At 38.9% G+C, this 26,764-nt stretch overlaps 1 protein-coding gene and 1 long non-coding RNA gene across 2 annotated transcripts in view; one reads left to right on the plus strand and one right to left on the minus strand.

Annotated features, from left to right (window-relative positions):
- LOC134809900 (uncharacterized) overlaps nt 1-26,764 on the minus strand; it is a 91,185-nt gene that overhangs the window by 46,037 nt on the left and 18,384 nt on the right. The gene's annotated exons all lie outside the window — the stretch shown is intronic.
- Nucleotides 9,178-26,764, plus strand: part of C4H4orf17 (chromosome 4 C4orf17 homolog) — a 31,226-nt gene continuing 13,639 nt past the window's right edge. Inside the window, 4 exon segments of the mRNA NM_001280178.1 lie at nt 9,178-9,419; nt 11,135-11,354; nt 20,583-20,792; nt 22,605-22,669. Coding sequence (NP_001267107.1) covers nt 11,228-11,354; nt 20,583-20,792; nt 22,605-22,669 — 402 coding nt within the window. The 5' untranslated portion in view covers nt 9,178-9,419; nt 11,135-11,227.

The following is a 26,764-nucleotide window of genomic DNA, read 5'->3' on the forward strand; positions in this document are numbered from 1 at the left end:
TTTGTCCACTACTAACTGGCTCTTCTGGATCTCAGTCTCTGCTCTACCTCTATTTCTGTCATTGTCAGTTCTTTTTCTTTCTCTTCCATTCTTTCATTAAGTCCTTTCCCTTTCTTCCTGCTTCAAAATTGACCCCTCTCCCACTGCCCTGCCTATCTCAGAATTCCCCCATCTTTCTCCTTTTATCAGAGTCTTCTTTAGGACATTCCCTTTTCAGGACCTCAACTAACTGACATGCAGTATGTGCGGTGCTGCCGTGTGTAGATCACAGCGAGGAATATGAAGGTGTGTAAGACGCAGGGCCTGGTATTCAGAGGCTCACCATCTAGTGTGAGAAAGAACACATGCATGACACACACCAGCCTGTGTCAGCCTGTCCCATCCACTCCTAGGGTGCAGTGCCCTCCTCAAGCAATCCCTTCTCTCCTTTCACCTAGTTATCCAGGTTTAATGCCATTTTCCCCAGCCTTTTCCCATTTTGTCACATGACTATTCAAAACAAACTGGTCCTATGTCACAAGTCTTTGTCCTTTCCAAGATCTTAACTAGCTAATCCAATGAGCTAATTTTCCATAGCGTGCTCAAGATAGATGGTTAAATGTGATGACCCAGGTTCTTTTGTATTTGACTGTGATTTAAAAAAAAATGCCCCCTTGAGGATGTGACTTTAATGTTTTTAGTTTATGGTAACCTAGTTCAGCTCTGGGTGCTTTCAGGGGTGGAGACTCTAAATGAGTTCCTTGGTTATATAGAGTCTTTGTGTGGTGGCTTCTTAGATGCTGGTTGTAGTAGTAATGTGCTTAGTTTGTGTGCAGGTTCACTGTCTCCTGTGGGGTTGGAATGGCAGAGGTCTCTTGAAGCTCATCTCATTCTCCAGCGGTAGGTACTTTGTTTATTTATTTTCCCCCACCATTTTATTTACTGGGTTGAACAGTTCAGGCTTCAGGCCAGGAGGGGAGGCATCCATGGGTTCAAACCAGCTGTGGTTAACACAGGTTGGCAAACCCAATACCCAATGGTAGGCAGAGGTCCCAGCCTTGACAGAGACAGCTTGGGGAGCTCTTTGTGAAAGGCACTAAGGTCTTTTCAGGGGAAGGGAGGGAGCCACCTCAGCTCCCCTGCCAGTTCAGCAGGAAGGCAATCCACCTCGCAGTCACACTCCTGTTGCAGTGTCATGGCTATTCAGATTAGGCAGGCACCTCTTTTCATTTGCAGGAATGCTGATGTTCCATGTAGAGAGGGATTATGACTCTACCCCTCATGCAAGCCTGCACCTGGAAGGCACTCCCCTTGTGAGGTTGCAGACACCCTGAAGTGTTCCAGAAAGGCTGTCAACAGGCGCATCCATGCCGAGCTCCTGTGGGAGGAGCCCCAGTTGTATCTGCAGTAGTGGATGAGGGGGAAAAGAAGTCCCATTCTCCAAGACCCTTCAGGAGCACCAGGACTGCCTCATTGCTGGAGTGGAGCTGCAGATTTTCTCCACCAAGCCCAGCACTGCACCTCTGCCTCTGCTGAAAGAAACTTCCCACAACTAGAAAATTCTAGAACTCAAGGCCTACCATCTGGATTTTTTTTTTTTTTTGTCCCAAGAGGTGCTCCCTTGATGTGGCGCACTTCCTCTTCCCCTAGGAGTAGGAGTCCCTTAGAGCCAGACTACTATGAATGTTGCTACTCTTCTGGGTCTAGCTGCCCAGTGGGGCTGCCACACTCCAGAGTGGTGTTGGGGAATGTCTGTAAGGGGTCCAGTGATGTGATCTGTATTCAAGGTGCCCAGAAGTGGGTATCAGCGCCAGCTCTGAAAAGGGTGGTGGGGAGTGACATAGAGTTTGTGAGATTCCTTGAATACAAGTTGCGTTACTGTATTGTTGGCTTTCTCAAATGTCAGTTGTACTAGTAAGGAACTAGTCATGTGGACAGACTCAGGACCTCTTGGTTAGCCGGGATGATACAGGCAATGGTGATAGCTGAGGTCACACACAAATTTTCTCCATTCTGCACACTGTTATTTTGCCTGTAGAGACTATAATGAACTGTGGCACTTGGCCTCCAGCCAGGAGGTGGCACTTGGCCTCCAGCCAGGAGGTGGCACTTGCAAAAGAGCACCAGCTGCAGTGGTAGCAGTGGGATTTGTGCTTGCCTTATGTTATCCAGAAGATGTACTGTGGTGACTCAGGAAATGGATGGGGCCACACAGAACCCACAAAAGTTTTTGTTCTTTGTTGAAGCTGCCAGGGTGGTTGGAAGGGCAAAGGCAAGTGGGAACTGGGTCAGGCAAGTCTGTGCCCGGGCCCTCCACATGTGAGCAAAAGCAGTGGCCCCACTGGGGATTATAGAGCAGTTCTCTGGCTACCAGAGTAATGTTCCAGGGAAGAGCACAGTTGCCTCTGCTGTATAGAAGAGTCCATATGGAGAGTGGAGAGTAGCAGGTGGCAGTAAGCTCCACCCAGCTCCCACTCACTGGGCAAGGCCAGTCTCACACTTGCAGCATTCCACTAGCAGCAGCTAGCTAGGTTCCACACAGTCTGTGCTCAGAACTCAAAAGTGCCCCAGGCCATATTTCTTCCCCCAAGGAGACAGCAACCATGGCTTTCAGGCCATGCCTCTCCTCGTTTGCCTGTGAAGCAGGGGCACCCAGCTCCTGTGCCTGTGGCTGCAGCACACTTCCCACCCAACCCTCAGTTCTGGCCAAGGGGGTTTGTCTCCACTGAAGATTATATCATGAATCTCAGTTGGGAGCTTCCTTCTACCTGTGACTGCCACCTGAGTTAGCTGGTAGATTTCGGCAAGGTCCCCTGTGAGGCAGGATCAGGAATGTCTTCCCTCCAACCCTGCTGGAGACTGAAAATGAATATAAAGCCTGTTCTAATGTCAATTCTTCTCATATACTCCCTACCACTCACTAAGTCAGCTTCAGCACTGGGTAGAGTTAAGGCCTTCCCCCATGGCCTGGATTGCCAGGTTTCCCAGTGGGAGTGTATGTTCCAGAGGTAGTCTATCCTCTTCTCACACTCTGGGGACTTACAGTTTTCTAGTTGGCTCACAGTGTAAGCTACAGCCCAATGCTTCTTTCAAATAGTCTGTGGCTTTCAATTTTCTTATTACGTTCCTGTGTTTGCTTCTTGGAAGAAAGTTCACGTGTGAATCTCTACACACTATTTTGTCTTTCCAAGTGGGAGAAGCATGCTAACAATGTCTCCTATCTGTTATCTTGGGGAAAAATAACAAACTCTTCTAGCACTTTGAATATATCATCCCACTCCTTCCTAGTCTGCAAGTTTCCACTGGAAAATCTGCTGATGGACTTAGGGAGGCTGCACTGTATATCACGAGTCACTTTTTTTTTGCTGCCTTCAGTATTCTCTTTCACATTTGAAAATTTGATTATATTGTGTCTTGGTGTGGATTCGCTTATGTTTATACTGTTTGGGATCCTTTGAGCTTCATTAATCTGGATGACTATTTTCCTCTCCAGATTTAGAAGTTTTCAACCAACCTTCCTTCTTTGTTTTTCCACTTTGTTTCTCCATTCCGTTTTCTCCCTTCCTTCCTCCCTTCCTCCCTCCCTTCCTCCCTTCTTTCCTTTCTTTCTCTCTTTCTCTCTCACTTTCTTTCTTTCTCTTTCTCTCTCTTTTTTCTCTCTCCCTTTCTTTCTCTCTCTTTCTCTTTCCCTTCCTTACTTCCTTCTCTTTCTTTCTTTTTTCTTTCTTTCTTCTCTCTCTTTCTCTTTCTTTTCCTTTTTCTTTCTCATTTTCTTTCTTTCTTTCTTTTTCTCTCTTGCTCTTTCTTTCTTTCTTCTTTCTTTCTTGATGAGATCTTGCTACATTGACTAGACTGGAGTGCAGTGGCTCCTCACAGACATAATCATAGCACACTACAGCCCTGGGCTCAAGCCATTCTCCTGTCTCAGCCTCCTGTGTAGCTGGGACTAGAGGCATCCACCACCACACCTGGCTCAATCATTATTCTTTAAATAAGCTTTCTGCCTCTTTCTCACTTCTCCTTCTGGGACATTCATAATTCATATATTAATTTGCCTGATGGTGTTCCATAAGTCCCTTTGTCTTTCTTCACTCTTTTTCATTCTTTTTACCTTTCTTCCTATGACTGGATACTTTTAAAATTTTTTTTATTTTTTTGAGATGGAGTCTTACTCTGTTACCCAGGCTGGAGTACAGTGGCACAATCTTGGCTCACTGCAGCCTCCACCTCTCAGGCTCAAGCAATTCTCCCACCTCCTTCCCACCCAGGAGCTGAGATCACAGGGGCACCACCATGCCTGGCTAATTTTTTGTATTTTTGGTAGAGACAGGATTTCACCATGTTGCCGAGGATGATCTCAAACTCCTGAACTCAGGAGATCCACCTGCCTCAACCTTCCAAAGTGCTGGGGTTACAGATATGAGCCACCATGCCTAGCCTGACTGGATAATCTTAAATGACATGTATTCAAAAATTACTGAGCCTTTCTTCTGCTTGATCAAGTCTGCCATTGAGTCCCTCTAGTAAAATTTTCAGTTCAATTATTATATTCTTTATCTTTAGAATTTCTGTTTGGTTCTTTTTTATAGTTTTTAAGTTGATATTCTCATTTTGTTTATGTTTTATTTTTCTGATTTCATTTAGTTGTTTTTCTGCATTGCCATATATAACTAACAGTTTCTATGAAATGATTATTTTGAATTGTCAGGCAATTCACAGATCTCTCTTTTCTTAAGACCAGTTGCTAGTGCTTTTCTTTCTTCTTTGTTTGTGTCACAGTTCTGCAACTCATTATATTTCTTGTAGCTTTTTGTCGGTGTCTGTATATTTGAAGAAATAGTCACCTCTCCCATTCATTAGGCCTGGGTTCAACATGGAAAGCCCTTCACCAATCAGCCTAGCTAGAGATTTTGGGAGCCTCTCATTTTTTTTCTAGGGATATGTATACTTCACTTCCCTCCTTTCCTCCTGGGGAAAATGTTTAAGGGTTATGTATCTTTTCCCAATCTTGCAGAATTGTGCCAGCTGTGATGAGCTACTCACCTCTTTTCCTTATTCTTGACTTCCCCTAGGAATTTAAACTATTTTGATTCTCTCAGTGTTCTGAGTGAGGCATGGCAGAAAGAAGTCCCTTGGGCACTGTGCCAAAATGCCAGGAATGATGAATATATGCTCCACCCTCTTTTTACTCCTGAATGGAGCATCCACAAGCTAAGGCAATTTCTCCCAGCTCAGAGCTGTGCCAACTTGGGGGAGGGGCTGATGGTAAAGTAAAATTGCTCTTCCAACTCATTTCAGTGTGGCTGATATCAGTATTTTTGCTCATCTGGGGGTACTTCTTAACTGCAATCTGAAATATGTGCAAAGATATTTTGCTCTGCATATCATTGTTAACTTAACATTGTTAAGTATTTCATTGTTTCTATAGGGAGATGAGGGCTTAGAACTTCCTGTTCCATCATCTTTTGATATCAAGGAATTATAAATTTCAAAGGTGGTTTTGTTGTATTTTTATTTTTTTGTGTCTGAAAATAATATTCTTCTACCTCACAGAAGAAAACAAAATCAAATCATAGTGCCAGAAGAGACTCTGGAGATAATCTTAATTCATCTAATTACATAACTCCTAAGAAGAACAGAAAAGTCAATGTTATCAGCAAGAGAATGTTATAAGCCACAGGACTCCTATGCCTGCCAAAAGAGGCTCTCAGATGATCATATGGGGTTGGTTATGACTGGACAACAACAAGGTAAGCAACTGGGCTTAGGAGTTTTGCTACAGTGCTCTTCTAACAGGAAACTATATTTTCTTTTTTAAAATTTTTATTGTAGTGACAGGGTCTTGCTATGTTGCTCAGGCTGCTCTTGACCTCCTGGCTTCAAATAATCCTCCCACCTCAGTCTTCCAAAACACTGAGATTACAGGTATAAGCCACCATGCCTGGCCTGAAGCTTTATATTTTCTATCTATCAAATGTGAACCCAGATTTTGACCCATGAAGAGAACTCTAAGGGTGTATTCACCTTTTTGAAGAGCTTCTTTTTAATTCTTTTGAAGTTTTGAGTTACTCATATTCTTAGAGGAAGGTATGACTAACAGGAAGTCTTTGGAAAAGGCTGGGTGAGAACTGTCAAAAGGCTGCAATCAAGATATGTGCTGTGGCTTGGGTCTTCTTCTGAGGTCTTCTCCCAAGCTCTCATGGTTGTTTGCAGGTTCATTTCCTCCCAGCTTGAGAACTCATAATGCCTTGCTTTTTTAAAGTAAGCAAGGGAGCATCTCTGATAGTGGGGAAGGCCTAAATCTTCTTTTAAAGGGCTTATCTGATTAGTTTGGGACAGGCCAAAATAATCTCCTTTTGATTAACAGAGATTGATAAACTCAAAGTCATTCTGATTAGGGACTTTATATCTGTAAAATCTCTTCATCTTTGCCAGAAAATGCAAACTAATTGCAGGAGTGATATTTATCATATTAACAGGTCTACCCACACTCAAGAGAAGGCGATAACACAGAGTATGTACACCATGGGGAGGAAATCTTGGCGGCCATTGTAGAATTCTTTCTATGACACTTATGTCAGCATTTTTGTTGTACTCGAGATCACAGAGTGAAAAGTACCGTTTTCTGTGATTGTAGATATTTGTTACAAATTCGAGACTGAACCATATGCTTTCAAAATTGACAGAACAGAATATAGGGTTGTCAAGGCACCAGATGAAATTAAATTTTATTCTTCCATTATGTTAAATTAGCATCTTTTCCTTTCCGAAATCACTTACATTGCTTTCTCATATGTTAATCAGACACCTGTGGCATTTTTATAGTAAATGCAAAGTGAGGATTTTAGGTGATCAAAATGAATAGGCCTAACTAGTTCACAGCTTTGAGATGTGGCCACACTGCTTATTCATGGAGAGAACAGAGCTTACAGAGTATCCTGCATATTTACACTTGTATCAGTCAGCTTGTGCTGCCATCACAGAATACAATAGACTGAGTGGCTTCAACAACAGAAATTTATATGTTCAAAGTTCTGGAGGCTGAATGTCCAAGATCAAGGTACTGGCAGGCTTACTTTTTGGTGAAGCCTTGTCTTAGTCAAATTGGGCTGCTATAACAAAATACCCTAGACTGGGCAGCTTAGAAACAATAGAAACTTATTTCTTACAGTTATGGAAGCTGGTAAGGTTAAGAACAAGGCACTGGCAGATTGAATGTCTGCTGAGGGGCCACTTTCTGGTGATAGATGTCCCTTTCTTCCTTTGTCCTAACATGGCCAGCTCATGCAAGGAGACAGAGAGGGCTCTGGTGTTTCTTCCTTTTCATATAAGAACACCAGTCCTATAAGATTAGGGTCCAACCCTTATAACCTTATTTAAACTTAATCATCTCCTTGAGGGCCCCATCTGTAAATACAGTCACATTGGGGGTTAGAGATTAAGATACGAATTTGTTGGGGGACACAACTCAGTCCATAACAATTTTCAAAATATCTGTGGGCAATGAAAAACCTGTGGATTTCCTGCTTATCATGACCCCAGATAATGTTTAAAAATCACTAATTACCATTCATAAATATATGCACATATTCCAAAAAAAACTTTCCATCTGTTTTCTTTGCTAAAATAATAGAGTATCCAAGGCAACAAGGATACCTGTGCTACCCTGAGCAGTGCAGCAGAGCAACCTCTGTCTTTTTGATTCTGACAAAATTAATGCAAACAAGCCAGTTGTATCATTTTTTTCCTAGTAATGAGACAGGAAAATTCCCCATGGGGCTTCATAAATGGAAAATAACATAGTTACATAGCCAAGTACATGTTTATCTCTAGTGACCCTCTCTAAGGGAAAGCACAGCACACAGAGTGTAGAATTCTCCTACCCAGAGTTAGGTATTAATGTCAGGATCTGTGGTTGAGATTGCTTTTTATAACCCAATTTACACTTTCTCCCTCTCTTGTTAGAGCCCCCGTTTTAGAATGGGGTGTCAATGTGCCCTATTAAGAAACTACATTTTCTATCCTTCCTTGTAGCTATAAATCGTCAATGCAACCTAGATTATTGTCTGAGACTCATGAGAAGGCTCTTACAAAGAGAGCAGATAGCTAGCATGTGCCCTTGCCAGCCCTTACCTCCCCAACCTTCCTCTTGTTTCCTGCTTGGAGTACAGATTTGATATGTGCAAATATAGCAGCCATCTTGGATGACTGGAACTTCAGGAACCATCTTGAAAAAGGGATAATTTCAAAAATGGAAGCCTAATATTAAGAAAGATGGACCTAAAACATAGATGAAGCCAAGGTCCATATTGATGCTTCATAAAGCTTCCGTACCAACCCTAGACGGTTGAAGTCTTCCATGTGAGGAAGAAATACACATCTATCTTACTTAGAACACTATTTCTGATCTCTGTTATTAGCTGTGTAATAAAGTTTCTCAACTGATACAAAGTGAAAACTAAAAATCTCAGAATACAAAAATTACCTTAGAAAGTCAATTAGATCTCCCATAAAATTCCCCATAAACTACGTAAAACAGGGAGGCATAAGGCATAAGAATGGGTTATAGGCAAAGGCAATTAAACCTTTAATTCTTGGGCCAGTCAAGAAAACAGACAAATTAGGCTCTATCCTTGCATTGTTTTAAGCTAGTATTTGCCTTTCAGAAATTGTCTATATTGCTCTTAGAGATTGTAATTCAGAAATTCAAAATCATGTGTATTCTGAAAAGTCTTGTGAAGCACCGCATGTACATGTGTGTGTTTCTCTATGACTTCTAATTAACATTTCAATATTTTTTCATGGCTATTGAACATGTCATCAGCACAGACATCCTGACTACCAGAGCAGTATATTCCATTCACAATTATTAGAAACTCCTTAAAAGCATGTATACCTTCTCCCCATTGGTTTTGGATTAAGCTATATTTGGTTATATCATAACTGTTCTTTAAGCAGAATTGTGGGAAAAATTATAAATTTGATTTATATTGCTCTCTGTTTTATTTTTCTTCTTTTTCTTTTTCTTGCATTGGATTTAACTCTATTATATGTCCAAAATTGAGGAAAGCCATTTGTGGCCACATGGTTTTGTCAAGTGGGTAACTGGAGGTCTGAGAAGAATAGTGGGTGAGAGGTTCTAGAACTTAGATTTTTCTAAGGAATGTTACCACATTGCTAAGCTATGTAACATATCTTAACAACCAGGGAGCCACACAGGCTCCTTGGAGTAAGAGTGTGAGAAACTGGATGAAGACAGCTGTATTCTTTTGGAAGCGTTCGAGATTGGTCTGTCTCTACCAACTAAAAACTTCTAGCTTAAGTGCAGAGATTTAAGGAGATCAACAAAAACTCAGTCTAGACATATTATGAGGCTGGGAGGGTATCAACAGACTTGAGTTCTTGTCAGCAAGATCACCTGCTTTTAATATTGTCCTCAGGTATAATTTTAAATTCATCATTACAATAATGTTCTAAAATTTTAGGTATGATTTAGTTAATAGTCCTCAAGTTCATTCTTTTTTCAAGAGTATGTAAAAGCCAAATAAGTCTGTTTTAAGAAAATGAAATACACATTGTTTTCTTGTTGACTTTTTTTTCCAAAATTTAAAGTGTATCACTACCCTTTAATCTAAGAGAATTCATGTGGGACAGACACATATAGAATAACTGAATAATATCAGCTAACATTTAAGTCAATTTCATCAGGTTATAGATAAACAGACTGAAATCTAGGCAATAAAACAATTAATCTGTGGTCACTTTGCTGGTTAATGGCAAATCTGGGACCATGAATCCTATCTTTAAATTTCTGGTTTAATGTCTTTTTCACTCTCCAAATTGTCTGCTGTACTCTTTTCCCCTCAATACAAGTAAAAAGCAAATTTACTGGCTTAATTGTAAAAAAGGTCCCACACCAAAAGAATGAGTAAGTCTAAAGTGTGATTTAAACAAAGAGATTAGAACTAGCTCCTCACTGTGATATTCATAAACAGCAATATGAAAATATACTTTTTATTGCTAGATAGATATTTTCTGCATTTAATGTCTACATATATTTTACCCAACCTAGGATAATTTTAGTATTTATATATATCAAACTGAAGTTCCTGAAAACCAGATATTCTGTGGCAACAAGTCTGGGAATTTATACACCATACAGTCTAAGTATATAGCATGAAACACTTAAACATAGATTTCTTTGTTCTAAAAAGGTAGTCAACGATCTAAAAGCATCCATCCCAACAAAATCCTGAGATCAATTTCTAGAACATGAACATTTTTTGACACTGCAAATTATTCTAACCCAAAAAGTCTCTGCCATGGTTATAAATAAAATGTGTATTTCCCAATTCTGCTACGATGAATAAGATTTTCATGTAAGATAGAAAAAATACAACAGGCACCAGAAAATCATCCTTCTTAGATTTCAAAAGCATACTATTTTCAAGAAAATTTAAATAACGACTTTCTATGTTCTTAATCCAGAAATGTTCTTTCTCACATGGTTGTGAATTCACCAAGATACACAACATTATCTTTAATCTCCCAGGTCTATGACACCATAGGTGTCTAAAAATGTTAACTGTTACTCAATATTGCAAACAACAACATGGCAAAGGTTCTCTGGTTTATCATCTCCAGATACATCACTCTTTTGGATTTTTTTCCTTCTTTGGGTTTTACCATTCTCTCCGAAGATGATATACATTTTAAGATGCTGGGATTTAAAAGTACAATATGAAGGGACTTAACTTAAAATTAATTCAATGTAAAGTGCATTTGTGAGTATTGTATTTAAAAGTCATCATTTAAATTTACTATATCAAAATTGATAATCATGTAATTTTTTTTTGGTAAGTCAACAAAGTGAGCTCAAATGAAATTAAAAACAGAATATACTTTATACTTTTTACAAATATAATATAAATATTTTGAAATCAAACACTTTGATTTTCCCCTGGGTAAATGTTTTAGATCCACCCATGCCTATACTTTTCAACGTTTACAAAAATTTGGTCTGAAAACAAAATAGCCTCACATTGCTGTAACATGAGAAACAATTTAGTTCAAGCAAAGAAGATGGAGAAATGTTTGATATATAAGAAAGTGACAAGAAACTCTTGTCAGAATGTTTGTCATTTTGTGATTTCAGGGTCTGAGCACATCTGGAAGTGAGGTCAATCAAGTTAGACCCCAAAAACTTTTGTGACAACAGTGAAGAGGGGAAAATAAACACACCACAAACATGAACCTCAACCCCCCGACATCTGCTCTTCAGATCGAGGGCAAAGGCAGCCATATTATGGCTAGAAATGTAAGCTGCTTTCTAGTCAGGCACACCCCTCATCCCAGAAGAGTCTGCCACATCAAAGGTAAGGTGACTTAAGGTCCTAGTATGTGTCTCTATTCTCTACACTTGGGCTATTTGATAATTCTGGCAGGTAAACACAACGCTGCTATTCAAAATATTTAACCACTGGAGAGGTATGGGAATTGACTATTGGGACTAGATGCCAGCACTGGAGTGAAAGCAGAGGCCTGGAGTGAGAGCAGAGGCCTGCAGTCCCTCTCTGTGTTGGACAGTAACCGTTAAATTGCTTGATTGTTAGGACAGGGGCCTGGAGAGGGGCCAAAGTGGCCAGGAAAATGGGGACCACTCAGGGAGCTCAGGGCAGCCTTGACCAATTGATATAAAAATATTTCAGTATTTTAACAATCCACACATCCATGCTAGCATCTGCATGCTAAATATCATCCCTAAGGAAGCATATGTTTTACTCTTGCTTCCTTCCCTTCTGTCTTGTCTTTTCTCCCTCCCTCCTTGCCTCCTGCCCTCATTCCCTCCCTTCCTTCCTCCCTTTCTTCTCTTTCCTTCCTCTCTCTTTTCCTAGCTTTTACTTTAACTTTATACAGTAGAATTACTCAAAATTAGACATTAATAACAGCTTTCCCTTTTGAGGGAGGCAGTTCAATTGAGCTTGGATTGAAGAATTTTAAAAGTATACAGTTTTTAAACACATCTTGCATTCTAAGATGTTTTGAGAGGTACAAAGAGAAAAGGGTTCTGACGTTTTGAGAGGTACATTTCTCAAGGTTATGAAATATATGGAAAACAAACAGAATTGTTTGGACTTCATAGGGTGAACCAGCCAATTCACCTAGGATGGGGTGACTGTGTGATACCACCCCCGACAAAGTAGCATATCAACACTGGCTATTGGGCGTAATCTAAACAGACCCTCACACCCATCCCTGAGATTCTTATCCCCAAGAGAAATGCTGCCATAGTGAGCTCCAGCAGATGGAAATGTGTCATATTCCTGAGGTGACAGAAAAAGTGATATTAAAAACCAATGTCATTTGGCTTAGGCAAATAATTCATGACTAAGACCACAAAAGCAAATGCAACAAAAACAAAAATAAATAAATAAGTGGGACCTAATTAAACTAAAAAGCTTCTCCACAGCAAAAGAAATAATCAGCAAACAGACAATCTGCAGAGTGGGAGAAAATATTTGCAAACTACGCATCCGACAAAGGACTAATATCCAGAATCTATAAGGAACTCAAACAAATCAGCAAGAAAAAAACAAATAATCCCATCAAAAAGTGGGCAAGTAACAGGAATAGAAAATTCTCAAAAGAAGATCTACAGACAGCCAACAAATGTGAAAAAAATGCTCAACATCACTAATTATCAGGGAAATGCAAATTAAAACAACAATGAGATATCATCTTACTCCTGTAAGAACGGCCATAATTAAGTTAAAAAAACAATAGATGTTGGTGTGGATATGGTGAAAAGGGAACACTTTTACACTTATGGTAGAAGTGTAAACTAGTATACAACCACTGTGGAAAAACAGTATGTAGATTCCTTAAAGAATTAAAGGTAGAACTGCCATTCAATCCAGCAATCCCACTACTGGGTATCTACTAAAAGGAAAATAAATCATTATATGAAAAAGACACATGTACATGCATGTTTATACCAGAACAGTTCACAATTACAAAGATATGGAACCAACCTAAGTGCTCATTAACCAAGTGGATTAAAACAATGTGGTATATATACACCATGGAACACTACTCAGCCATAAAAAGGAATGAAATAATGTCTTTTGCAGTGACTTGGATGGAGCTGGAGGCCATTATTCTAAGTGAAGTAACTCAGGAATGGAAAACCAAAGATCATATGTTCTCAGTTACAAGTTGGAGTTAAGCTAGAGGATGAAAAGGCATAAGAATGATATAATGGACTTAGGAACTCAGTGGGAAGGTTAAAAAGCGGGTGAGGATAAAGGACTACATACTGGGTTCAGTGTACGCTGCTTGGGTGATGGGTGCACCAAAATTTCAGAAATCACTACTAAAGAACTTATCCAGTAATAAATCATTCTGTTATAAAGACACCTGCACCTGTATGTTCACTGCTGCACTATTCACAGCAGCAAAGACATGGAATCAACCTAAGTGCCCATCAATGATAGGCTGGATAAAGAAAATGTGGTACATATACAACCTGGAATACTCTGCAGCCATAAAAAGGATAAGATCATGTCCTTTGCAGGGACATGGATGGAGCTGGAAGCCATTATCCTCAGCAAACTAATGCAGGAACAGGAAACCAAATATCACATGTTCTCCTTTGTAAGTGGGAGCTAAATGATGACAACACAGGGACACATAGAGGGGAACAACACACACTGGGGCCATTCAGAGGGTGGAGACTGGGAGGAGGGAGAGTGTCAGGAAAAATAACTAATGGGTACTAGGCTTACCACCTGGATGATGAAATAATCTGTACAACAAGCCCCCATGACACAAGTGTATCTATCTATGTAACAAACCTGCAGTTGTACTCCTGAACTTAAAATAAAAGTTAAAAAAAGAACTTATCCATGTAACCAAAAATCACCTGTGTCCCCAAAAACATTGAAATAAAAATAAAAATTAATTATTAAAAAAATTAAAAATAAAAAAAACAATGTCATGATACAAATAAACCAAGCTTTGTTGAAAAAAAGGGCAGATCCTGGAGATAGAGAAGAGAATTAGGAGGCTGTTGCACCTGTGCAGATACACGAGGACATATTCTGCCAAGCAATGGCAGAATATGAGGCTAGAGAGAGTTTGCAGGGAAGAAATGAAAAGGTCCTGGTAACTGATTAGTATAGAAGGTGAAGAGGAACAAATCACATATCCTTTGCACCTTTCTCCACCCTTAGTTATTATAACTAAAAAATGATGAAACAGGAAAGCTGAAAGGGAGAAGGTGAAGTCATTTCATTCAGCAGATATTTACTCAATTTCAAACATATAACAAACTTTGTTCTAGATGTGGGAGATAGACCAAAGTTTCTGAGGGAGGAAAAAAATGTCCCTACCCTCATGGAGCTCACATTCTTGTCAGACAATAAAATCAATTCAGTGGTATACATACTGCATGTGTAGTAACATCAGGCATCCAAATGGAAATGAGCTGCCCACAATCCCAAACCTAGAATAGAAATCTATGTCTGAGTCTCAAACAGGAACTTAGGAGTAGAGATGCACATTGGGAGTCATCAGCATAGAAATTATATTTAAAGGCATGAATATTGATCATCTCTTTATTCATTCAGCCATCTATACGTTTATTCATTCATTCAACAAACATTTATTTGGAATGAAAATATAGCCAAGAGCCTACCCTCAGGAGCTGGACTATCTGGCTGGTCCAGCCACTCTGTAAAATGACATTAGTAACAATAATATCTACATCGGGGTTAAGTATACAAACAAGGAAGGCAAAGAGAACAGCGAAAGAATATTAGGAAACTTTGTAGAAGAAGCTCCATATGCCTGTTATGGAGCATGTGGGGAGGAGGGAAGGGATAATGGGAAGTCGGGGTGGAGAAGTGGATAAGAGGCCAGATTTAGGCAGGCTCTGGATATCATGCTAGGGAATTTATATTTCTTCACAATCAAAATAAATGTCTACATTCATGGTTTTTACTTCTTCTCCTCGGAGCCACTCTTCAGCCCACTGAAGCGTGGCCTTTTCATCCACCATTCTGCATAGGCTGGGCTTGCTAAGGTTACCACTATCCTTCAGTTAGACAAATCCAATGCAAAGAGGATCTATTGGCTCAAGTCACTGGAAAGTCCATCAGGGAGGTGGGCTTTAGGTTTGATTTGATGGCTCGCTTAAACAACCTGCTTTTTAAAAGCGCTTCTCTCTGTCTTCCACAATTCCAGACTCAACCTAGAGCTGGCTTGCTCCTCTCCTAGTGGCAACATAGCTACATCAGTTCTTAGTTTCACATCTGCATGCCACTCTGACTTCTTTCCCAGCAGATTTTGCAAAATTCTCTTTACATTTTCATTTTACCAGCACACAGCAGTTCTCATGCTATCCTTGAATGAATCCTCATGGACAGGGAAGTGGCATGCACAGATTAGTAGGCCATGATTCAAATAACCAATCACTACAGCAAGGGGAATGGGTTCAATCTTCCCCAGAACATATGGCTGCAGGGGCTGCAGGGGCTGCAGAGTGGTAGACAAGGGGAGGATAATGAAGCAAAATAACCTGGGTACTGTTGTTAAGGAAAGATAGAAACAGGTTCTGGGCAGAATTGACAGATATCCACTACACTGCAATCCTCATCTTGACCCCTTAGCTGCATTTGGCACAGCTAACCACCCCTCCCTTCCTGTCTCTCTTTCCCTCTTTCTCTCTTTCTTTCTTCACCTTTAAAAAAATGTAGATTCTGTAACAATATACGCTTCAGTTGTTTTTCCTCTACCTCTGTGCCTTCTCCTTCCTAGCTTAATTTTTGTTCTTCGGTAAATGCTGGAGTCCCTCACAGCTCAGTCCTTGGCTGTTTTCTCTTTTTAATCTGTACTGGGATGCTAGGCAAATATGTTCATTCACAAGTTTCAAATACCCTCTATAGACCAAATATTTTTCAAATATGTATCTCAGACTCAGACACCTCTTCAAAAGTTTGGACCTGTATATTCAACTGTCTACTTGCAAGGCATGGAATGCCTCATGGGCACCTTGAACTGTGCTCTTCAGAACTGAACTCTTGATCTTTCTTCAAAAGCAAGGTCCCCCAACCAGTGTATCCTAACAAATAAATGGTGTTGTAAATTTGAAGTTTGTAAACTTGAAGTTCTTCTTTAACTCCTCTCCCTCATTCTCTTCCCCTTCCAATACTTCACTTGACCTTGTCATTTTCCTTCTAAATATTTTGTAAATTAAGCCACTTCTCTCCATGGCTACTGTCACAGCTCCATTCTAGGCCACTGTTATCTCCTGCTTTGACTACTACTTTGCAATCTGTAGCCCTCATAGCAGCTTTACTTCCACTCTTGCCCTCTCTCCAGTCTATCCTCCATAGAACAACCAGAAAGATCATATTAAAGTGTAAATTTGACTGTTTAGGCCAGGCTCAGTAGCTCACACTTGCAATCCCAACACTTTGGGAAGCCAAGGTGGGAGGATTGCTTGAGGTGGGGAGTTGGTGGTGCGCCTGTAGGTCTAGCTACTCAGAAGCTGAGATAGGAGGATCACTTGAGCCCCGAGTTCAAGGTTGCAATGAGCCATGATTGTGCCACTGCACTCCAGCTTGGGTGACAAGCAAGACCCTGTCTCTTTAAAAAAAGAATATATATATCTAGAGAGAGAGAGAGAGAGAGAGACAGAGAGAGAGAGAGAGACTGTTTATCCTACACAAAATCCTTTGGAGGCTTCCCATGCATTTAGGATAAAGTGGTTAATTTTGACATAGGCTAAAATGTTCCCTATGATGTGGCCTCATCTCCTATCAACTCCCTCCCCCATTATGCATATGCCACAGTGGACTTGTCTAAGTTGCTTGAACATGTCACAGGCCCTTTCCCACCTCCGTCTGGATTTCCACACATACTATTCCCTCTAATTATAAACCTCCCCTCATTATTTGTGGTTCCTCATTTTGGTTTAAATATCATTTCAGAGAGACTTTTCAGGCTTCACATCCTCAATCTAAATTAGATTTTCTTATGGTATTTTTTCATAGTACTGTATATTTTTCTTTAAAGTAATTGTCTTAGATGACTCTGAGGTGGAGATTTGTGTGAAGGAGCTTTATTAGGAAGTGCTTTTGGGAACAACACTGATAAGAAAGCCATAAGTGAAGGAAGAAGAACTGGGTAGAAGGGGAAGTGGAACTGCGGATACAATAGGGACCTCAGCCAATCGCACGAGGAGCTGTGGAGCTGGGATATCCCTTCAGAGGTGTCTCAATTCCAGGTAAGGGGGCCAGGCCTTTGTAATTCCCACCAACCAGTCACTATATACAAGAGCTCTCACTGTGTACAAGAGCTGCCTTCAGCCAAGAGCAATTCCTAGAGAGGGACTCAGAATGAGCCATAAGTAACTGACATATGTGGAGCTGCAGAGCTGAGAGCCTAGGTGCTGAAGGCATGATCTAGGTAGGTGGTGGATGTACTACAGCAATTACCACACCTTATGGTGTGGTAATAGTTATTTTCTTCATTATTTGAATAGTTTCAGAAATCCTCCACTAAGCTGTGAGCTCCATGAAGGTGTGTCTGTTTTGTTCATGATTTACCTCAACTTCCTAAGGAGTAGTTGCCACAAGTGAGGTGCTAGATAAATTATTGTGGGAGGAAAGGAGTTTAAATTGCATCCAGATAAAATTGTAGAGTTACTGACAGATTTTAAATAGGATTTATATTCTACATCAGTAGTCTCACAGTTCTGTGTCCCTGAGCAATTGATTTCATTCAAAAGATCATTCTAGCTGCATTGTAGAAAGTGGAAGGTGAGCAGGACCTCACTAGACATTGGGAGATAAGTTAGAAGACTGATTCAGTCATCAAAGTGGGAAGGAATGAGGGACAGGCCAGGGCAGAGAGAGGAGCAGAGAAGGTTGAACTTGGGGTAGAGAGAGGAAAGTCCAGCTAAGCAGCACAGAGAGAACCAGCAGAGGGAAACAAATTCAAGGAAAATGGCTAGGTGACGAGCAAAGACATATTCCTAAAGGAGATTAGGAAAATGAAGGCCAAGGGGAAGCAAACAGATGTCACTGTAAAGAAGTCATAGATGGCCTTGGAATACATTGTCTTGGCCAAACCTGAGGGCGCAGTTTTTCACAACCTACATGTGGGAAAAAACCCCAAAACCCACATTTAATTTTTTTTTTTTTTTTGAGACGGGGTCTCGCTCTTTCGCCCAGGCCGGACTGCAGTGGTGCTATCTCCGCTCACTGCAAGCTCCGCCTCCCGGGTTCATGCCATTCTCCTGCCTTAGTCTCCCGAGTAGCTGGAACTACAGGCGCCTGCCACTGCGCCCAGCTAATTTTTTTTTTTTTTCTGTATTTTTAGTAGAGACGGGGTTTCACCGTGTTAGCCAGGATGGTCTCGATCTCCTGACCTCGTGATCCGCCCGCCTCAGCCTCCCAAAGTCCTGGGATTACAGGCGTGAGCCACCGCACCCAGCCAACCCACATTTAATTTTTAATTGAAACTTTTTTTCCTATGAAAAACAAATAGTATTACATTGAAGAATTTTCTTTCTGGTTTTATATACTTTAAAGCACTTGATGTATACCTCTTCTTTATTTTATTTCACATTCTGCTTCACATTTTCTTATCATATACTATAAAACTATTGGCAGGCAAGGGACTAATTTTTATGTCTTCAACTCTCCTCTAATGCCTGCCACAAAGCCATGCTCATGGTAATATATGTTCAATTGAAAGAAAAATTTCAATTCCAACATTATTTGTCTGCCTTAGAAATCTAGCAAATTTTAACACTCATTTCTTGGTTGGGGGGAATCTTTGATTAACATTTGGTCCCATTTACAAACTTTGTTAATAGCTTTAAAAGCTTTAAATGGCACTTATTCATTAAATATACTTGATTTTTAAAAATATTTTACATACTTAAATTCTCACTAAGCTGTAAATAACTCCTGTAAGTTAAATAAATTATACTTATAAGTATAGATTAAGCCATTTCTTTACTGTTTACCAACTTAATAATATTTTCATAGTGTTCTATTTAAAATCAGAAATGTAAAATCATTTTAACATTTTAAACTGTAATTCCAAAGTTAATTTGTTAGATATTCTAATATTCCAAATTAGCTAATAAGCATTAGCTTAAATGTGTATTTAAGATGTAGATGGGGCCAGGCACGGTGGCTCATGCCTGTAATCTCAGCACTTTGGGAGGCTGAGGTGGGCGGATTACAAGGTCAGGGGTTCGAGACCAGCCTGTCCAACATGGTGAAACCCCGTCTCTACCAAAGATACAAAAAATTAGACGGGCATGATGGTGCACATCTGTAATCCCAGCTATTCAGGAGGCTGAGGCAGGATAATCACTTGAACCTGGGAGGGGGAGGTGGCAGTGAGCAGAGATTGCGCCATTGCACTCCAGCCTGGGCAACAGGGAGAGACTGTGTCTCAAAAAAAAAAAAAAGTAGATTTTAATTTGTGACCATTGCATATTGTGTATTTAAGATCTATATCTTAAATAATTTAATCTTACATTCTAATGCAGCTCAGAGAAGCAGTGTGCAAACAGATGTATTATGATATGTGATAAATGCTGTGGAAAAAATAAAAGCACATAAGGGGACAGAGAGTGATCGGGCACATTTCAGACAGAGTTGCCAGCAAAGATGATTTTGATGCTATTTGAGAAGACAATTAAGAATTAGGTGAACCAGTGGTACTGGAGAGAGATTTGGAAAAATGAGCAAGTGTAGAAAACACTATCCAGAAGCTTGCCTGGCAATTTCTGGGAAGACAACGCAGCCATCTCTTACTACCTGTCATAACTCATTGATTAACAGAAAGCAATGCCCGGCACACCCCCATTTCCTAAGCTGTCCAATTCCACATGACTTAGCATTGATATTGAAAAGAGAACCTGTCTATAACTTATTATTTGAACCAAATCCTATATTTGAGCCAAAAGTGAATAGTTATTTTTAGGAGAGAGAGTGAACCCAGAAGTCTCTCACATGAGGAAGGAGTTCCTTTTATACCAACTTCTCCTTCCTCCTTCTGTCACAATCTACCTTATCCTGTCTCCTATTTCCAGCTCCTACACCTTTTTACCTCTGCCAGGACAAAAGAGGAACCACTGTATCTCTTCTAGAAGACCTAGTTACATTGAGGCATTCTGAGTGCTTTAAAAAATTTAAATCTGGCATTCATGAAGAGAGCTAGCACAAACCCTCTTAGTCATTATCAAGCTTTGGGAAGTGTGAGATTTGTCTGGGATAGAAGGTCTACTCCACTTGAATCCCAGACCAACATCGACGATGTGGTCTGGCTCTCAAGACTGACAAAATGGCCGGAGATTTTAAGGAAGCATGTAATTGGCCACACTGACTTTCAAAGAATGTCTACCTTGCACTGGTTCATAATACAATTTTTTTTTTTTTGGTTTATACAATTTGAAGTTCAACATTTTACATACATTTAATGATATTTGGTTGGGAAATTGTTGATCATTCAAAGAAAACCTTCCAAACATCTAATCTGGTTGTTTGATCTGTCTCTTTTTTTAATCTTTACTCACCTAGGCTTGAATAACATTCCAATCTGTACTGTGAATGATGATGAGAATGCATTTGGAACATTGTGGGGAGTTGGCCAGTCTAACTACTTAGAGAAGAACAGGATACCATTTGCCAATTGCAGTTACCCACCCAGCACTGCAGTCCAGGAGAGCCCTGTAAGAGGAGTGTCGCCAGCCCCAAACGGTGCCAAAGTGCCTCCACGGCCTCATTCTGGTGAGTTGATTTAGAACTGATGAAATGTTTCCTTATGCCTCCTGCAAACAAGGCTGTGGGGAGTCTATATGATGCTAAAATAGCTGCAGTGGTTTTTACATCAAGTTTCCTCACTGTGAGGAACATAAATTTTGTTATATAATTTTTTTTCACTCTTCTAATCTCATCAGTAGCACAATGATGTCAAAAATGTTATTACCATTACTATTAACAGTGCCTAAGACATATTTGGTGTGGTCCTAGTCTTTAATCCCTACAAAACTAGCTAAAAGATGCCAGAAATGAATGTTGTTCCAACACTGATAGGGAAACGATGTCAGACGAAAATCGAGTCCTGGAAACACAGTAAGAATGAAATTGCATGTTTACATTGTCCTCATGAGACTGTCGTCTCCTTAAGGTCAGGCCCTGTGTTATTGCTTTCTGTGTTTTTGCCATCCTTCCTTTCTCCCCAGGTCCCAGCACAGTGCCTGGTCCTTAGTAAACAATTGAATTAATTTTTACTGAATTGAAGGAAAACGGCACTGATAAAAGTAAAATGTGGAAAAATCCAAAGAGCAAGGTAAAATAGAAGAAAGGAATTCTGCATGATAGAAATTATATCCAGTTCTCTTTTTCTTGCCCCATACAATTTACATGCTATTACTAAAACTATCAGGATACATGAAAATTATTATGGCATAATGTAGTAAAATATATCTCTAAAGATAGCAATAAGAGTGGTCAATTATAGAGTACTCACTATGTGGACATATACCGTTCTAAAGTCTTCATACTTGATTCATTTCATGCTTTCAAGAATTTCTCTTCCCTCCCTTCCACTAGCAATGAAGAGTCAAAGCCCACTTATTTTCCCTTATTTCTTGTGTCCCTTTTTATACTGTAGAACCTAGAAACTTAAAAACTACATTTGCAAGAAAGAGGCCTTTGATGGGAATCAGGTGTCACCACCTAATAAGATTTCTATAGCAGATGTGGGAAAAAGTCATCTTTTTCTTTTATCTATAAATTAATGTAAAGGGAAATTAAGTAAAACTTTAAGTGGTTTTAGGGCAGCTTAGGGGGATTTAGTTATATGACTGAGTATGAAATGGGTAGGGTTGAGAGGCTGATAAAAGAAGAAAGAAAATAAAGAATGTAATTGTAATTCAGCACAAACCATCTTTCTGTCTAAAGGTCAAATAACAAAAAAATTCTCTTTAATTAGATAAAGTGACATTTATATGGACAGAAAACAGAGAAAAATATGTCTTATACTAAAATATATACTTTTTTTTTTTTTTTTTTTGAGACGGAGTCTTGCTCTGTCGCCCAGCCTGGAGTGCAGTGGCGCAATCTCCGCTCACTGCAAACTCCACCTCCTGGGTTCACGCCATTCTCCTGCCTCAGCCTCCCAAGTAGCTGGGACTACAGGCACCCGCCACCACGCCTGGCTAATTTTTTTGTATTTTTTAGTGGAGACGGGACTTCACCGTGTTAGCCAGGATGGTCTCAATCTCCTGACCTCGTGATCCGCCCGCCTCGGCCTCCCTAAAATATATACTTTTAAAATCAGTTTAACCAGATCAAGAAAGCATTTGCCGTGTGTTTTTATATCATCATCTTGGGCATAGAACTAGTTTTTAAATGCAAATACTTTATGTTATTATAATGCCATTTACTTGCAAATTTCCTAATATTTATAAACAGATTCCTGAATTGACCTTAAAGTCAGAAATACTCTCATCTATTTCAGCAATTGACACATATATCATGTGATATAAATTCTTTTTCAGTTTAATCTAAATACATTTTTCCTCAATTTTATTTCAGAGCCCAGTAGAAAAATTAAAGAGTGCTTCAAAACTTCCAGTGAGAATCCCTTAGTAATTAAAAAGGTAAGGAACAGCTATTTACCGCTATCTATTTAGTTTGACTTCTATAAGCTCCTCTCCTTTTCTTTACATACCTTTCTGAAAAGTCACCATGTTTCACAATATTTTTACAGCTTTAGTAAAGTCTAATTAACATAATATAAGATACACATATTCAAAATGCACAATTTAATGAGCTTTGACAAATACACACCTGGGAAACTACCACTGCAGTCAAGAGAATGCACGTCCTCATCACTCCCAAAAGTTTTCTCACGATTCTGGCCCTCCCACAGGCAAATGTTTGTCTGCTTTCTGTCACTAAACATTAGCATGGACTTTTTGGATTTTATAAAAATGAAGTCATATGGTGAGTTCTCTTTCTAAAATCTGGTTTAACTCAGCATGATTATTTTAAGATTCATCCATGTTTTTATGTGCATCAATAGTTCATTCCTTTTTGTTGCTGAGTAGTATTCAATTGTATGGTTATCCTACAATGTGTTGATCTATTTACCTCTTGGGGGACATTTAGGTCCTTCCCAATTTCTGGCAAAGCTAATACGAACATTTGTCTACAAGTCTTTGTTTGGATATATACTTTCTTTTCTCTTGGATAATTCCTATGAGTGAAATAACTGCGTCTTATAGTAGTTGGATGTTTAAGTTTCTAAGAAATAGCCAAATTGTTTTCCAAAATGATTGTCCCATTTTACATTCCCACCAGCAGCGTATGAGTTTTTTTTTCCTCCACGTCTTCCCCAAGCTTAGAATGGTCAGTCTTTTTATTTTTAGCCAACCTAGTGGGTATGTAGTAGCATCTTATTGTGGTTTTAATTTGCATTTTCCTCATGACGTTGACATCTTTTCCAATTCTTACTTGCCATGTATATATCTTTTCATGGGAAATATATTGTTAGATCTTTCGTCCACTTCTTAAATTGGGTTGTTGGCCGGGCGCAGTGGCTCACACCTGTAATCCCAGCACTTTGGGAGGCCGAGGCAGGCAGATCATGAGGTCAGGAGATCGAGACCATCCTGGCCAACATGGTGAAACCCCGTCTCTACTAAAATACAAAAAAAATTAGTTGGGCGTGGTGGTATGCACCTGTAGTCCCAGCTATTGGGAGGCTGAGGCAGGGGAATTGCTTGAATCTGGGAGGTGGAGGAGGTTCCAGTGAGCCAAGATAGTGCCACTGCACTGCAGCCTGGTGACAGAGCAAGATTCTGTTTCAAAAAAAAAAAAAAAAAAAAATTGGTTGTTGACTTTTTTATTATAATGTTGTAAAAGTTCTTCGTATATTCTAGATTAAATCTTTTGTTACATGCATGTTTTTGCAAATATTTTCTTCCAGTCTGAGGCTTGCTCTTTTTTTGATAAGTGTCTTTAAAAAATTTATAATTTTTTCCATCATAGTTTCACATCTGCATGCTGTTTATCTCTGTATTGTGCTTTATTGCAACGGCTAGAACCTCTAGTACAATGTTGAATAGAAATGATGAGGGCAGACATCCTTGCCTTGTACCTGATCGTAGGAGGAAGGCATTCAGACTTTCACCATTAAATATTATGTTCATTTACTTTATTAGTGGATGACCTTTATATGGCTGAGAAAGCTCCCTTCCATTCCTAGTGTGCTAAGAGTTTTAACAGAAATGGGGAGAGATGTATTTTGCCAAATGCTGTTTCAGTATCTAGCTGAGATGATCAAATGATGTTTCTTTTTTAGTCTGTTAATATAGTGAATTACACTGGCTAAGTTTCAAATTGGAACCAACCTTGCATATCCAGTAAAAACCTCACTTGGTCATGATGTATTATCCTTGTCATACACTAAAATTTCATTAAAAATTATTAGCATTCTTGTGTCTATGAGGAATATTTGTTTGTAGTTTTCTTATAAAGTCTTTTTCTGGTTTTAATATCAGCATAATGCTGGCTTTATAGAATAAGTTGGGAATTCCTGTTTAATATTCTGGAAGATTTTGTGTAGAATGGATATTAATTCTTCCTTAAAAGTTTAGTAGAAATCTTCAGTAAAATATTAGGCTTGATATTTCCTTTGAGTCAAGGTTTTTAACTACAAATTCAATTTCTTTCTTTTTTTTTTTTTTAATAGATATAGGCTATTTGGGTTGTATATTTCTTCTTTAGCCAGCATTGGTAGTTTGTATTTTGCAAAGAATATGTCCATTTCATCTAAGTTGTTGACTTACTGATGTAAAGTTTTTAAAAATATTCCTTTTATTATTTTATAATGTTTAATGTTTGTTCTCTCATTCCTGATTTTGGCAATTCGCGTCTTGTTTTTTTCCTGATGTGTCTAGCTAGAGGTTTGTGAGTTTTACTAATCATTTTAAAGATTCAGTATTCCATTTCATTGAGTATCTCTATTGTTTTGCTTTTGTGTTTCCATTTCATTGACTTTGGCTCCTATCTTTATAGAAGGTAAAATCTTAGGTCATTGATTTGAGACTTTTTTTTCTAATATAAGCATTTATTATTACATTTTTCCTATAAGCATTACTTTGGCTGCATCCCTCAATTTTACTGTGTTGAATTTTCATTTTCGTTATGTTCAGAATACTTCCTAATATCCTTTTTAATTTATTCTTTCACCCATGGGTTACTTAAAATCATATTATTTACTTTCTAAATATTTGGGGGATTTTCCAGATATCTTTATGTTATTAATTCCAGTTTAATCCCATTGTAGTCAGAGAACACACTTTATATACTTTGTAATGTTTTAAATTTATTGAGACTTGTTATATGGCCTAGAATATTGTTGACTTTAATAAATTTTTCATGTACCCATGAAACAAATATTCACTCTGCTGTTGTTTGGTAGAACACAATATAAATATCAATTAGGTCAAGTTAGGTGATACTGTTGTTCAAGTCTTCTACAGCAGCAGCTCCCAAACTTTTTTGGAAGACTATTTTTCTACAGACCTGTGGTGGGGTGGGGGGAATGGTTTCAGGATGAAATTGTTCCACCTCAGATCATTAGGTGTTCCATTCTCATAAGGAGCACACAACCTACATCCCTTGCATGTGCAGTTCACAATAGGGTTTGCACTCCTATGAGAATCTAATGCCACTGCTGATCTGACAGGAGGCAGAACTCAGGCGGTAATGCTCACTTGCCCTCCCACTGCTCACATTCTGCTGTGCAGCAGGTTGTGGTCCAGGGATTTGGGGACCCTCGTTCTATAGCCTTACTGATTGGCTACTTTTTCTGCCAATTATTGAGGGAGAGGTGTTGAAATCGCTGATTATAATTGTGGATTTTTAAATTTCTCTTTCCATTTCTACCAGTTTTTAATCATGTATTTTGAAACTCTCTTATTAGGCATAAAACTGTTTAGGTTTGCTATGTCTTCTTGATAAAATGACCTTTTTATCATTATGAAGTTACTCTCTTCATCCCTGACATTATTCTTTGCTTTAAAATCTATTTTGTTACAAAACTGTTCAGATTTTCTATTTCTCCTTGAATCAGTTTTTGGTAATATATTCTTTTCTAAAAGTTGTTTATTCAGTCTAAATTCAGATTTATTGACAAAGTTATGCATAATATCCTTATATTCTTTTAAAAATATCTGCTGGTTCTGTAAGAAGTACCCTTTTACATATTAGTTGTGTTAATTTGTGTCTTTGTTTTTCTCAATTAAAAGAAGTTTATAATTTTCAACAAAAGTTTATTCAATACGTTTATTGATTTTATTAGTGTATCAAAGAATTGATTTTCATGATTTTTTAATTCTCTATGTTGTATATTTTCTATTTTATTAATTTCTGCTGTTATTAGTTTTCTCTATTACATACTTTATCTTATTGCTGTTTTTCTAACTCATTTTATCTTTCTAATATATGTATTTTAAAGCTATAAATTCCCCACTGAAGATTGCTTTAGCCACTCTCACAATTTTTGTATATACCATTTTCACTGAGTTCAGTGTATTTTCTAATTCTCATTATTATTTCTTCTTTGACTCATGACTCAATTGCTGGACTTTATTTTTGTGACATATCCAAGACTGGGTAATTTATAAGGAAAAGAGGTTTAATTGACTCACAGTTCTGCATGGCTAGGGAGGAGTCAGGAAACTTAC

Source organism: Pan troglodytes, chromosome 3, assembly GCF_028858775.2.
Source record: "Pan troglodytes isolate AG18354 chromosome 3, NHGRI_mPanTro3-v2.0_pri, whole genome shotgun sequence".
In the NCBI taxonomy this organism is placed as follows: domain Eukaryota; kingdom Metazoa; phylum Chordata; class Mammalia; order Primates; family Hominidae; genus Pan; species Pan troglodytes.